The sequence below is a fragment of the Pistacia vera genome, unplaced genomic scaffold (assembly GCF_008641045.1).
Source record: "Pistacia vera cultivar Batoury unplaced genomic scaffold, PisVer_v2 Contig467, whole genome shotgun sequence".
Taxonomy (NCBI): domain Eukaryota; kingdom Viridiplantae; phylum Streptophyta; class Magnoliopsida; order Sapindales; family Anacardiaceae; genus Pistacia; species Pistacia vera.
The window spans coordinates 190321-206248 of NW_022196298.1; the positions used below are offsets into that span (position 1 = coordinate 190321).

The 15928-nt window shown below is 35.5% G+C and overlaps 1 protein-coding gene and 2 pseudogenes across 1 annotated transcript; all 3 read right to left on the reverse strand.

Annotated features, from left to right (window-relative positions):
* Positions 1-1326: 1326 nt before the first annotated feature.
* LOC116145763 (probable aquaporin NIP5-1) lies at positions 1327-3130 on the reverse strand. Its single transcript, XM_031431206.1, has 3 exons — positions 2688-3130; positions 2440-2501; positions 1327-1821 (listed from the first exon to the last, which is right to left on the reverse strand). The coding sequence occupies exons 1-3, from the start codon at positions 3111-3113 to the stop codon at positions 1605-1607; spliced, it is 705 nt and encodes a 234-aa protein (XP_031287066.1). The 5' UTR covers positions 3114-3130; the 3' UTR covers positions 1327-1604.
* Positions 3131-3703: 573 nt separating this feature from the next.
* LOC116145740 lies at positions 3704-5725 on the reverse strand (annotated as a pseudogene).
* A 3760-nt stretch (positions 5726-9485) lies between these two features.
* Positions 9486-14801, reverse strand: LOC116145786 (annotated as a pseudogene).
* Positions 14802-15928: the final 1127 nt, after the last annotated feature.

Consider the following 15928-nt stretch of genomic DNA (forward strand, 5'->3'; position numbering starts at 1 on the left):
TCTTACGAGTTTTGGTGTTGGCATTAATTTATTAAAAATGGTCAGTAAAGATATTTGTAAATAGTTGAGAAAAATTAAAAGTATGAAAGGTTAAAATAGCATAATGAAAAATGCTGTGTTTGCCACATGTGATAAGTTAAGTCTTACTAAGTACTGAATTATCATATTCCTAGTTAACTTCTCAAGGCATGATTTCTAAGAACGTTATGATTTTGAAATGTTTTTGTATATCTAACTCAGTAAACTAGTTCCCATAGATAGAGTCAAACTCATACAGTGGTTGGTTCACAAGGTAGATTTAACTATAGATCCAACTAGAATTGAGTTAAGACACTAGACCGTAATGTGTTTATTTCGTTATTGGATCTCGTCAAACTTAATACGATTTTTGGCTCATACAATGAGCACAATGTCAAATGCAAAAAATGATTTGGAACTCTTATTAGAAATAAAGATGAAGATTCATCTAGTCTAGACTCTAGACGATAGTCCAAGATGTGTACTTATAGATGATCGTTCTTTGGCCGACAATGACACAAATCAACAATTTTTTTATAATCGTTTTCTTTGTCCTTGCAATATTAGTTAAAAGTTGACAATTTTGAAACTTGAAAGATGATTTATGTCAAAAATCTAAGAAGCTTAATTCCAAAAATTATCTCTCAAATGATGAGTGTACTAAATGATATTTACCCATGTTCTTACGCTGATTTAGTTTGTGTGAATTATCTTTTTAAGGGNAACTCTTATTAGAAATAAAGATGAAGATTCATCTAGTCTAGACTCTAGACGATAGTGCAAGATGTGTACTTATAGATGATCGTTCTTTGGCCGACAATGACACAAATCAACAATTTTTTTATAATCGTTTTCTTTGTCCTTGCAATATTAGTTAAAAGTTGACAATTTTGAAACTTGAAAGATGATTTATGTCAAAAATCTAAGAAGCTTAATTCCTAAAATTATTTCTCAAATGATGAGTGTACTAAATGATATTTACCCATGTTCTCACGCTGATTTAGTTTGTGTAAATTATCTTTTTAAAGGGGTATGAATATGTTATAAAATTTACACAATAACATGCATTAATGTGGATGATATCACAAGATGTGCACTTATAGATGATCGCTCGACAACCGATAGAATTCAACAATTTTTTATTAATAATTATAAAAAAAAAAAAAAATTCGTTGTCCTTGCAATAATATTTGAAAGTTGACAACATTATGATTTTTGATTGATTTTCGAAACTTGAAGGATGGTTTATGCCAAAAATAAAAAATGTTAATATCATACTTTATATATATATATATATATGTTGTAAAATTTACACAATAACAACACTAGTTCTCTTTATTGATCATAAAAAGACATCACACAACACACAGCACACAAACACAAAAGCAAATTAAACATCTTCCGACCAAACACTCCTTAAACATCACAAACATTTTGGTTTGAGTTGATGAATAATGAGCACCCACACCAAGTGCAACAATTATTCAATTCAACTCCAGGGCCTGCACGACATTCTAGTCTTTTGTTCCCTTTATTGTTCAACAATACTTAGAATAATTATACATTACTTCCTTGATCTTGATTTCTCAGACTGACATACTTGTGTTGCGGCGGAAGCTTCTGACGACTGGACGCGATGGATCAACCTCGTTGTCTTGAAGCTTAACCAGTGTGTAGATACCGGCACCAGCTAGGGCTCCAAGCGTTGGCGCCACTAGGTATATCCATAATAGATGGTAGTTTCCTGCTGCAACGGCTGGGCCAAGAGTTCGCACAGGATTCATTGAACCACCACTTGATGGCCTGCCATGGTAAATGAATCATTTAAGTATCATAATTTATGAGAAGAAATACAATGTGTTGTTGTACAAAATTGTTTACCTTAAGATATGTTAGCTGGGACCTATTTTAAGGAATGAAATGAGATTTTATTAATTAAACTACCACTACGTTTTATGAACACTAATTTGTATATTCATAAAGCAGCTGGTGTGTTTGATTTGATCTTTTATGGTATATTAATTCTTGAATCTCTTGTAGATAACTTTACTAACTTTAATAGTTTGAATGAAATGACTTATATTTTATGTAATTAAGTTATATTGTATGATATTAAGAAGATATTCAAGATGCATGGTCTTGATTTCTCCATTTTGTATTGGTTATGTAATGTTTTATGCTACTGATCAAGTGGTAAAATGTAAGAAATTTTCCGGATTGATTCAAATATTAAAATACAAGAGATGATTGGTTTGACCTCTATTTGATTGTGACAAAATTAAGGTTTATTTGATCATGGTACCCTATGTCTATATTTTATTAATTATGTCTTACATAGTTAATTAAATGTATGCTTTGATATTGTTTATGATATATATGATATGATCATGCTCTATAACAAGTAAGAAAAAAATTACTAACCCTGCAATCAGAATATTGAGCATTACAGTAGCCCCAACAGCAATTCCTGCCAACTCTCCCACCTGCAATTGCAAATGAGAAAGAAAGAAAATATATATCAGCAATGTCCCGATTTGATCTTTACTTAACAAAAATATAACATTATAATCGACGGTTAAAATAAATTTAAAAATAGGAAACAAATCATAACCATACATTTTTCATTAAAATGAACATTATTGTCATTATATTTGCTAAATAATACGTACCGCTCGAGTATCCGTAGCCACAGCAGTTACGACGAACAAAAGATTGAAAGTGATAATGAACTCGAGAACGAAAGCCTGGCCAGTGCTGACAGAAGGAAGGGTGACTCCACCAGAAAGGTAAGGATGAAACACCCCTTTGAGGGCAAATGAAGCACAAATGGACCCTGAGACTTGAGCCAGAATGTAGCCGGGAACTTGCTTCCATGGGAAGTGACGAAGCGCTGCAAAACTGATGGTGAGCGAGGGATTCAAATGGGCTCCCGAGATGTGTCCCGTCGAGAGGATGATGATCATCACTGCCAGCCCGGCGCAGGCTGCGTTGCCGATTAGGGTTTCGGCGCCATTGTACTTCTGGTTCACTATGGGACCTGCTGTTGCGGCGAAAATTAGGATGAAGGTTCCCACAAATTCAGCTCCTAGCTGCATAATCACATATGAATCTCTTTGTTAGAAATTCGGGTGTGGTCGAATTTTTTTTTTTTTCTTTATTGAGAGAAATTATATATGAATAACGGAGAAAATCTTTAGTTTATGGTAGTATCACCTTAATGGTATTACAACGAATACTTGCATCTAGGATAAATTTAGAAATACAAATTAATGTGATAAATGTAACTTCTAACCCGGCATAAAAGTATGATAGTCAAGCGGATAATGAACAAAACATGATATAGTATGTTACTGAGTAATTGAAAATTTATATATTTAAAAAGTTTGTGCTTTGAACTAACATAAACCCTTCCAGTTTCTACGGGCAGCCAAAGCGAAAGGAGAGACAAATAAAACACCTCTAACTGATATGATGATGAACATCTTCAATAAGTAATCAGTAAGCAGCAGCTAAACTGAGGGCAAATAAGTTAAAGACACCAATTTAGAACAGAAATTGTAATAATGAAATTCTGGATGATAAGTTTCCAATTGCAGTGAGTAAGAAAATTTAGCTACTAAGGACCATGATATGGCCAAAAAGCAGGTGAACCCATATGGAAGTGTCTCACTGATCTACATATTCTTCAATGAGTAAAAACAGTGTCATTCGTCTAGGAGGTCTGTCTGGAATTGTTCCTGGCTTGAATTTTGAAGCCTCATGTTTGCCAATTCAGGAGGCACTGGACTGTTACTCTGGATAAGCATCTGCTTGAGATCATAAAAGACATCAGTATCATGAAAAGTCAAGAAAGTGGTAGCCACACCAGTCTTTCCAGCACGCCTGTTCGTCCAATACGATGAGTGTACATTTCAATGTTCCCAGGCATATCGTAATTGATAACATGAGCCACATCAGGTATATCAATCCCACGCCCTGCAACGTCAGTCGCACAAGGACATTGTATCTCTGTCCTAAAACCTTCAAGGCTAATTTCTCTCTGCTCCTGAGACTTCCCACCATGCAAAGTAGTGACACGATAGCCTGCCTTATCCAGATTCTTGGCAACTGTATCTGCATTCTCTTGGTGTTAAACAAGACAATGCGTCTATCTGAAAGATCATCAACAATCTCTGCAACCTGGAAAATTTCTCTGTTTCCTTCATCATCATCACATGCTGAGATATCAATTCAGTAGCCTTTCCACAGTGCCAATCGTAACCACCACAGGATTCCTCAAGTATTTCCTCGCAAGCCGCTCCACAGCAGGAGGCAAGTAGCACTAACATATAAGTAGTTTATAAATCTTTTTCTCATCAAGCTCCTCATCTCATTCTCTGGTTTCAAATTACTCAAGGCATTGCATCCAACACACCCACAACCGGGGCTCAAAACCCATATCAATCATCCTATCAGCCTCATCAAGTACCACATAGTTACACTGATTCAAAACTGCATATCGCCTCTCCAAACAATCAATCAACGACCTGGCGTCGCAATCACAACCTCACCCCTTGCCTAATCCAAACCCTTGTCCTCAATAGACTGCCCACCAACAACGAAACCACCTTAATCCCCAAATAATGGCAAACTTAACCGTCTCTCCTCAATCTGCTGCGCAAGCTCACGAGTCGGAGCCATCACAACAGCATAAGGCCCCTCAGCCTCATTCTCTTCACTAATAGGTGGTAATCTAGATATATAAGTCAACATAGGCAATACAAAAGCAGCAGTCTTACCAGAACCAGTCTCTGCAATGCCAATACATCCCTTTGCTGCAACCAAGCGGAATCGCTGCCATTTGAATCGGTGAAGTGACTTATACCCAGCTCTCTCCACAGCTTTTAACAACTCAGGAGTCAATTTACTCCAACCCAGTTCCTATTGGCCTAGGAATCTTTGAACCTTTATAGATATATTAAAATCTTCCCTAAAAATTCTCCAATCTCTCTCAGTCATTTCATCAAGCATCTTCTCCGACCAATGTCGATCAACTCTCATATCAAATATCATACACCAGCATTTCTTCCTTCGCCTCTGCGCCGCCGCCTCCTCCGCCTCTCCTCAACCCCCTCCTTCTTCCTAATCTCATCTCCATCTCCTTCTCGTTCTTCGCCGCCAACTTCTTCTGCTCTCTCCGATCCATCCCCGCTCGAAACCCTCGCCCAAACAAAAGCTGAGCTTCGTGAGGTTTTGATACAAATATTCTATCCCTTGAAGTCTCTCAGTATTCTCCCAATCAAACGAAAACCTAAACTTCTCACTCGGCTTTATATAACTCTCTTCTTAGGCTTCTTCGATCCCAAATACTGCTGCTTAATCGCCTCCAATCCTTCTCCCTTTCACGCTCATTCGTCTTCTCCTTCTCGCACGCTCCCTCGCTTTCGCCTCTTCTTCACGCTCGCGATCACGCTCCCCCGTTCCCGTTCCCGTCCCGTTCCCGCTCCCGATCGCGCCGGTGACGGTCCCGGTCGCGAGAATCGCGGGAATCGGAGGTGGGTCTGGTGAGTTTTGTGCCTGAGCAAGAAGCTGTTCTTGGCGGCGTTTTTGTTGGGCAATCTCTTCTTGACGGCGTTTGAGGGCGAGTTCTTCGCGCTGGGCTTTGGTCAAGAGACGGTTTGGCGGCAGTGGGGGCGGCTGTAGAGGCGTCGTCGAAGGGGCGTTTCATGGCGGAGAGTTAATAGATGGATTCGCTTGGAGAATTGCAGGAGGGAAAATCTAATGGAGATTTTTGCAAAAGGGGATTTGAAGATTCACACTCTTGGCGAAACTACTGTCTCTTCTTTGCTTCTAACTAATTTTGTATATTTTTATTATCATTTATTTTAGAGTTAAAACAAAATCTCTTTAAAATAATAATAATTTATAAATATTGAGAAATATTTTTATGTTATTTATCATTATATATTGTTAATTTGAAACATATTATTAATAGAAAAACAAGGTATTATCTATAGTAAGTAATTATTTCATGAAATATAATTAATTTTTTGTAAGTTAAGACAAAATTTGACTCACGCCACAAAAACAAATCAAGTGATTTAAAACAATAGAAATGATAAAGATGAGATGTTAGTGGAGAGCTGCAATTGCAAACACAAAAACCCAAAAACGATTTGTTAAGTGGCCTTTTTTTTATTTTAAGTAAGCCTTCTAGGTTTTGTTTTGTACTTATATCATATTTTGACAGGAAGATAATAAGGTAATTTGCAAACCTTTTGTTGAATTATTACAGGGTTTTATTTTATGCTTTAAGATTCTGATTTTGGAATAAAGAGCTTTTGAAATATTTTATATTATGGTAAAAAATTTTCTTTGAACTCGACTTGTTTTGAGTCTTATTGCCAAAAAAAACATGTGAAGGAGATTAGCCAAATTTATGTCACGAAAATTTCAAAGTGAATTTTCCAGTAGATATATTGGGTTTTCTGCATTTTCTGTTAACGTTTTCTCAAAACCATATTTATTGGAAGTTTAATTTTTGTAGCGTATTTATCAAATAAAACTATTTTCATTGAAATACGAGGTTTATATTTTATTAATTTTAATGACTTTTTTCAAAGGATTTTTTAACTCCTAATTTTTACTGTGATACTATGATTATGCCTTGTTAATCTTACGAGTTTTGGTGTGGCATTAATTTATTAAAAATGGTCAGTCAAGATATTTGTAAATAGTTGAGAAAATTAAAAGTATGAAAGTTAAAATAGCATATGAAAATGTTGTGTTTGCCACATGTGATAAGTAGTCTTACTAAGTAATAACTGATTATCACAAGGCATGATTTTTAAGAACGTTGTGATTTTGAAATGTTTTTATATATCTAACTCGATAAACTAATTCTCATAGATAGAGTCAACTCATATAGTGGTCGGTTCACAAGGATTTAATATATCCAATTAGAATTGAGCTAAGAACTAGGCCGAATGTGTTTATTTCGTTATAGGTCTCGTCAAATTCAATACGATTTTGGCTCATACAATGAGCACAATATCAAGTGCAGAAATGATTAGAACTCTTATGAAATAAAGATGAAGATTCATCTAGTCAGACTCTAGACGATAGTGCAAGATGTGTACTTATGATGATCGTGTAAAGGTGTTGCTTATAGTGAGGCTTGGGGACAATGACACAATCAACAATTTTGTTTTTAATACGTATAAACCCTTCCAGTATATATGGTTCTGGGAATGATGATTGGGGCAGCCGGAGTAGGGACACACACAGCTTTTAAGCAACTAGAACACTGTCCAAATGTTAGTGCCAGCAAGAAGAAGAGGACCTCCATACTGTAGGTGGAAGATCCTGACTTTATCATCAATTCAGCTCACAGATATACCAACAAGTCGGTCCTGAGGAGGGTGTATCGCAACCTGAAACAGAAACGGAGTACTCTTTCCATATCCTACCCGCACAATCCCTTTTACCAGGTTTGTAACTTTCTCAAACTACTCTATTAACTCTTCTATCACAAGTTTCACAAGAAAATACTAATGGACATATACATTCTTGGGAGCTGCAGCCCTTACAATGAAGATACACTACAGGCGCCAAAGTGAATCCAAGCCACCTCTGAGAAGTAAAATCAATGAAGAGATCTGTCAAATATGAAATATTAGGTTTCTCAAGTTCCATCATATCCTCCACTTGTTTCACTTCTACTGTCTGTTTAGCTTTTGTGATGATAATTTAACACTGTTATTAGATGAGAGCCCTTAGTCAAGAGAGTCCTGAGTTTAGGCTCCTAATCCTACTGTTATTGGTAATTTATACTCCTAATAAAACAGGGACCACTTTATTTGTGTTATTGGGCAAACTACATAGCATTATTTATGTTAATTCACAACATTTTGGGCTTCTTTGATATGTTGCAAGACTAAAACCAAAACAACTTCTTGCTTCTGAACCCAGTTCAATCAAGTGACAAAAGTGAATTGATAGGTACATAGCAAAAACAAAACTTAAATAAATGCACAGCATCTTATAGGGATTTTTTTTTTTTTTTTAAATCTGAATAGACATGGAACCTCAATGCTTATAGTAGTTTCAATGCCAAGAAAGCGTTACTATATGTCCATTGATATTCATAGTACAATTACAAATGATAAGAGTATACAGCTTTATGAGAATATAATCCCAATGCTGTTTCAGCTTCTTCTGTAAAACCCAGAAATATAAAAGTCAAACTAAGAAATTATCTCTTTTAGGAAAAAGAATATGTTTTTTTGGAAATTATATAGAAAAGAGAAATTAATAAATAAAGTACCAAGAAATAAATCAGGTCAAATGAGATTAGAAAATTTTCCCAAACCTAGTAAGCTTTTATAGTCATTTCAAAAACATAAGGCGGCTGGTAAATCTAAATAAAAATGAACAATTAAACATTAGTAACTGCAAATCTTCTACCCTTCTTATCAGTGACTCTAAAGCATTGACAATTATCAGAACAAAAGCAATTCTTCTCAAAGTGTTATTCCTTCTACAACTTGACACTACATATAACAATAGTATTACATAAAAACTTACAAAACTCAATTTCACAGTATTTCAATCTATAATCATTTCCAGGACTAAAGAATCAGATGCAAACCTATCTTAAGGCTTGAACAATTAACCAGCAGAATGCATCTAATTTAGATGCACCCATCAAGAAGAGGTTGAACTCAAGCATGCAAACACAAGCAGGAGTTCATAAAATGCCCTGTCCTTATCATGGTTTTGGTTTCAGAACACGCAATATGATGAATTTAAACATTAAGCATGAATTACTTACACATCGTCCTCCTCACACCAGTTTTCTGGACAAAACAAAGTATCACACCAAAAATTCAGCTTGACTGTGAATCAATAGGTAAAAAGGGGTCACCAAGTCGAATACCTGCACTATAATAACATTTGTTTGGTGATTCTAAGAAGTTTCAAGATTGAAGTAATAGATGAATAATCAACATACAACTGACCCATGTATCATGAAAGTGTTATTTAGTGAGAATTTACTTGTCATATCATCACTCAAGCCTCTTACATGTTCTCCCTTACCTAATTAAAGACAAGAAAACTAACCCAAGCTAACGAAGTCAGTACATACAAATATCAAAGCAAAGGCGAATAAAAGTATGAGTAGTCAAACGGGATAATGAACAAAGCATGATATAGTATGTACTGAGTAATTGAAAATTTATAATATTTAAAAAGTTTGTGCTTTGAACTAACATAAACCCTTCCAGTTTCTACTTGGGCAGCACAAGCGAAAGGAGAGAACAAATAAAACACCTCTAACTGATATGATGATGAACATCTCTCGAAATAAGTAATCAGTAAGCAGCAGCTAAACTGAGGCAAAATAAGTTAAAGACACCAATTTTAGAACAGAAATGTAATAATGAAATTCTGGATGATAAGTTTCAATTGCAGTGAGTAAAGAAAATTTAGCCACTAAGGACCATGATTGGCCAAAAAGCAGGAGTGAACCCTAATGGAAGTGTCTCACTGATCACATATCTCAATGGTAAAAAAAGTGTCATTCGTCTAGGAGGTCTGTCGGAATTGTTCCTGGCTTGAATTTTGAAGCTCATGTTTTGCACATTCAGGAGGCACTGGACTGTTACTCTGGATAAGCATCTGCTTGAGATCATAAAAGACATCAGTATCATGAAAAGTCAAGAAAGTGGTAGCCACACCAGTCTTTCCAGCACCGCGCTGTCATCGTCCAATACGATGAGTGTACATTTCAATGTTCCCAGGCATATCGTAATTGATAACATGAGCACATCAGGTATATCAATCCCACGCCCTGCAACGTCAGTCGCAACAAGGACATTGTATCTCTTGGTCCTAAAACCTTCAAGGCTAATTTCTCTTGCTCCTGAGACTTCCCACCATGCAAAGTAGTGACACGCATAGCCTGCCTTATCCAGATTCTTGGCAACTGTATCTGCATTCTTCTTGGTGTTAACAAGACAATTGCTGTCTTATCTGAAAGATCATCAAGCAATCTCTGCAACCTGGAAAATTTCTCTGTTTCCTTCATCATCATCACTGCTGAGATATCAATTCAGTAGCCTTTCGCAGTGCCAATCGTAACCACCACAGGATTCCTCAAGTATTTCCTCGCAAGCCGCTCCACAGCAGGAGGCATAGTAAGCCTAAACATATAAGTAGTTCTATAAATCTTTTCTCATCAAGCTCCTCATCTCATTCTCTGGTTTCAAATTACTCGAAGGCATTGCATCCAACACACCCACAACCTGGGGCTCAAAACCCATATCAATCATCCTATCAGCCTCATCAGTACCACATAGTTAACACTGATTCAAAACGCATATCGCCTCTCCAAACAATCAACAAACGACCGGCGTCGCAATCACAACCTCACACCCTTGCCTAATCCTAAACCCTTGTTCCTCAATAGACTGCCCACCACACATCAAACCACCTTAATCCCCAAATAATGGGCAAACTTAACCGTCTCTCCTCAATCTGCTGCGCAAGCTCACGAGTAGGGCCATCACAACAGCATAAGGCCCTCAGCCTCATTCTCTTCACTATAGGTGGTAATCTAGATATATAAGTCAACATAGGCAATACAAAAGCAGCAGTCTTACCAGAACCAGTCTCTGCAATGCCAATAACATCCCTTTGCTGCAACACGCGGAATCGCTGCCATTTGAATCGGTGAAGGGACTTATACCCAGCTCTCTCCACAGCTTTTAACAACTCAGGAGTCAATTTACTCTCAACCCAGTTCCTCATTGGCCTAGGAATCTTTGAACCTTTATAAGATATATTAAAATCTTCCTAAAAATTCTCCAATCTCTCTCAGTCATTTCATCAAGCATCTTCTCGACCAATGTCGATCAACTCTCATATCAAAAGTATCATACATTCAGCAGCTTCTTCCTTCAGCCTCTGCGCCGCCGCCTCCTCGGCCTCTCCTCAACCCCCTCCTTCTTCCTAATTCATCTCTCATATCCCTTCTCGTTCTTCGCCGCCAATTCTTCTGCTCTCTCCGATCCATCCCGCTCGAAACCTCGCCCAAACAAAGCTGAGCTTCGTGAGGGTTTTGATACAAAATTATCTATCCCTTGAAGTATCTTCAGTATTCTCCCAATCAAACGAAAACCTAAACTTCTCACTCGGCTTTATAACTCTCTTCTTAGGCTTCTTCATCCCAAATACTGCTGCTTAATCGCCTCCAATTCCTTCTCCTTTCACGCTCATTCGTCTTCTCCATTCTCGCACGCTCCCTCGCTTTGCCTCTTCTCACGCTCGCGATCACGCTCCCGTTCCCCGTTCCCTGTCCGCTCCCGATCGCGCCGGTGACGGTCCCGGTCGCGAGAATCGCGGGAATCGGAGGTGGTCTGGTGGAGTTTTGTGCCTGAGCAAGAAGCTGTTCTTGGCGGCGTTTTTGTGGGCAATCTCTTCTTGACGGCGTTTGAGGGCGAGTTCTTCGCGCTGGGCTTTGGTCAAGAAGACGGGTTTGCGGCAGTGGGGCGGGGGGCGGCTGTAGAGGCGTGTCGAAGGGGCGTTTCATGGCGGAGAGTTAATAGATGGGATTCGCTTGGAGAATGCAGGAGGGAAAATCAATGGAGATTTTTGCAAAAGGGGATTTGAAGATTTCACACTTTCGCGAAATACACCTCTTCTTTGCTTCTAAGTTTGTATATATTTATTTATTAGAGTAAAACAAAAATCTCTTTAAATAATTATTATTTGAGAAATTTTTTATTTTATTTTATCATTAATAAGTTAATAATTTAATTGAAACAATTTATTTTATAGAAAAAACAAGGATATATCTTTATGTAATAATTATTTCATGAAAATATAATTAATTTTTGTGTTAAGTTAATAAACAAAATTTGACCGACGCCACAGAAAAATCAAAAGTGATTTAAAACAATAGAAATGATAAAAGATGAGATGTGTGAATAGATTGCAAACACAAAACACACACAAAAACCCAAAAAGATTTGTTAGTTAAGGGCCTTTTTTTATTTTAGTAAGATCTAAGTTATTAAAGCCTTCTAGGTTTGTTTTGTACTTATATCATATTTTGACACAAGAAAATGGCAAACCTGTTGAATATTATTTTAACTTATTATTATCATAGGGTTTTATTTATGCTTTAAGATTCTGATTTGGATTTGACACAGCTTGTATAAGTTATGGTTCTTTTTAATTTGGAATATGTTTATATTATGTATGAAGCAGTAAAAATATTTTCTTGGATTTTATGCTTATTGCCAAATAAAACATGTGAAGGAGTTAGCAAATTATTTCACTGAAAATTTCAAAGTAGATATATTGGGATTTCTGCATTTTCTGTTAACGTTTTCCCAAACCATATTTATTGGAAGTTTAATTTTTGAGCGTATTTATCAAATAAAACTATTTCATTGAAATACGAGGTTTATATTTTTATTAATTTTAATGACTTTTTGCAAAGGATTTTTATGAATCCTAATTTTACTGTGATACTTGATTATGCCTTGTTAATCTTACGAGTTTTGGTGTTGGCATTAATTATTAAAAATGGTCAGTAAGATATTTGTAAATAGTTGAGAAAAATTAAAAGTATGAAAGGTTAAAATAGCATAATGAAAAATGTTGTGTTTGCCACATGTGATAAGTTAAGTCTTACTAATACTGAATATATATTCTAGTCATCAAGGCATGATTTTAAGAACGTTTGATTTTGAAATGTTTTTGTTATATCTAACTCGTAAACTATTCCATAGATAGAGTCAAACTCATGTGGTGGTCACAAGTAGATTTAACTATAATCCAATAGAATTGAGTAAGAACACTAGACCGTAATGTGTTTATTTCGTTATTGGATCTCGTCAAACTTAATACGATTTTTGGCTCATACAATGAGCACAATTCAAGTGCAAAAATGATTGAACTCTTATTAGAAATAAAGATGAAGATTCATCTAGTCTAGACTCTAGACGATAGTCAAGATGTGTACTTAGATGATTGTTCGTTGGCCGACAATGACACAAATCAACAATTTTTTTAAAATTCTTCTTTGTCCTTGCATATTAGTAAAAGTTGACAATTTTGAAACTTGAAAGATGATTTATGTCAAAAATCTAAGAAGCTTAATTCCAAAATTATCTTCAAATGAGAGTGTACTAATGATATTTACCCATGTTCTCCGCTGATTTAGTTTGTGTGAATTATATCTTTTTAAGGGGGTATGAATATGTTCTAAAATTACACAATAACATGCTAATGTGGACGATATCATGCTACAAGAATTTAGGCTTCTCACAACCAAATAATTTGTCATCATAAATATCAAAATTGTGACCATTTATTTAATGTGAGGAATTATATTGGTCACCAGATTGGTCACATTAAGCTCGTACTCTTAATGTATAGTGACGAAAAAGCGTTTGATCACCATAGCCTAATTATTATTGTGACAATAAAATTATCACTTTAAATTAGTTTATTGTGATAAATTATTTGTAACAATAGAAGACAATTTTATCACTATAAATAATATTTTGTCATAATTGATTTACATTTAAATACCAAATGATCAGTTATAGTGAGAAAATAATATATGATGACGAAATTGATTTTATCAAAAATTGTGAATAATGACTAATTTATTCTTCTCATAATTCTAATAGTGACCAAAATTTATTTGTCATTGACTTTATTGTGACAACATTTACTCTGTCACATGGTTGTTTATATGATATATTTTTTTACAAAAATTATATAGGAGAAAAATAATTTTGTAAAAAATTAATAATATGACAAATAATTTTAATACAAATATATTTTACATGACAAATTTTTTATTGTCAAAATAATATAGGCGTGACAAATATTTTTTGTCATCTACATATACTTTGTTCTCCATTTCCATAACCTTCTTGTATATTTTTTGGGAAAAGGAAATGTTAAAGAATAAAAAAAATAAGTCCCAACCCCTACAAAGTCAAGTCCTTGGACAAGCCCAAGCACCAAGCCGAAGAAAACAAAAAAGGTGGCGTGGATTTACATTCCAAAAAGCCACAGCAAGCCTCAAAGAAGACATACAAATGACCAGCAACACCAAAACAATGCCAGACTTTTGGTTACAAAAGCCAACTGCATATACATGCAACCAAAACAAGAAGAAAAGGAGGAAGCTGCAGCCTGTAATCTGTAAATAATTTCCCAGCGAAAACAACTCTGTGGAAAAGCTTCTGCTTAGCGGCGAGAAAAGTCTTTTCCAAGCCTCCAAGGTTTCGACATAGAAATATCTACAGACCAAAACGTAATACTCACACTTTGTAGAAGCAAGCACTACTAGAAAATCACAAGTCTCAGCAACTACAGACCTGCAGAATTTAAGAACAAGAAGTAAAGAAATCAAGAAATCAAGAAAGAGAAAACTGACGAAGAAAGTTCTGGTAAACTGAAATTCTTTCATTAAGTGAAAACAGAGTAGGGGTAGCTAATTTATACACTCCCCATATTACACAAATATCAGTCGTTTAATTAACTACATTTATACTAAAGACATAAAATTTGTAAAGTTTACAAACTAAACCCAATCATTACATTTAAACCAAAATCAACTTTACTCAATATCTCCTCTTAAACTAAACTCTCTTTTTCAACTTCTGCTCATACTCAATATCTTCCCTTGAACTAAACTCTCTATGTGTTATTTTCACCATCTGCTCATACTCAATATCTTCCCTTGAACTAAACTCTCTCTGTGTTATTTTCACCATCTGCTCATATCTCAATATCTTCTTTCATAACTACATCAGTTTTCTTAACAACTCTAATATACTGCAGCTTCAAGAATCTTCGCACCAAACCACCTCAAAACACACCAGCTATAAAACAGCTTCTAAAGAGAATCACACAATGAAAACAAACACACCAGCTATCTCAGACTGCACCAGCATATACAGCAGCTTTAAGGGAACTTCACAATAGCCAGCTCTAAAACAATTTAAACAGCAACTATATACTACACCGTACCATCAGCTTTAAAGAAATCATATAATAGCCAACACTAACACTCCAGTTCACAAAAGCCAGCTCTAATACACTGCAGAACAACTACAAAGGCTCAAAAAAAAAAAAATCAGTACAGCAATCAAAACTCTGATCAGTCCATCAGCTCTGTAACTTCTTTTCAGGTTTAACAAAAAATCAATACACAAAGCAATTTAACTCTGATCAACCCATCACAGCAAACAATTCAAATCTGATCAACCCATCAGCTCTGTAACTTCTTCTTCAGGTAAGAACACAAAACAAACCTCACAATAGCCAGCTCTTAATATCCTACAGAATAGCTACAATAGCTAGCAAACAATTCAATAAAAGAAAAAATCAGATCTCAGTACAGCAAACAATTCAACTCTGATCAACCCATTATAGCAAACAATTCAACTCTGATCAACCCATTTAGTAGCAAACAATTCAACTCTGATCAACCCATCAGTTCTGTAATTCTTCTTCAGCTAAGGAAGACAAAACATCATTATACACTTTTTAGTCAACATAATTAGAACAAAAGAATGACCTGAAAACATGCCCAAAGACCAATGTGACTTTATATGTGCTTGAGATCGAAGAAATACAGCATTAGCATGGAATTCAAACCTTGTAAATTAGTAGAGCCTAAAAAAAACCATTAAGAAGTGAAGGAACATGAAACTAGCATAGATAGGACAAGAGCTTATTTCATACAAATCTTAACTAAAGTTGCAGAAATTGGATTAAAGTAATGAAACTAACCAATGGGTCTAAAATATGGCATATGAAAAATAATCAATCTGTCAATCCAGAATTGCTTACTCTAAGCTTTGCACAAAACTAATATAAAAGACTTATTATCAAAGAT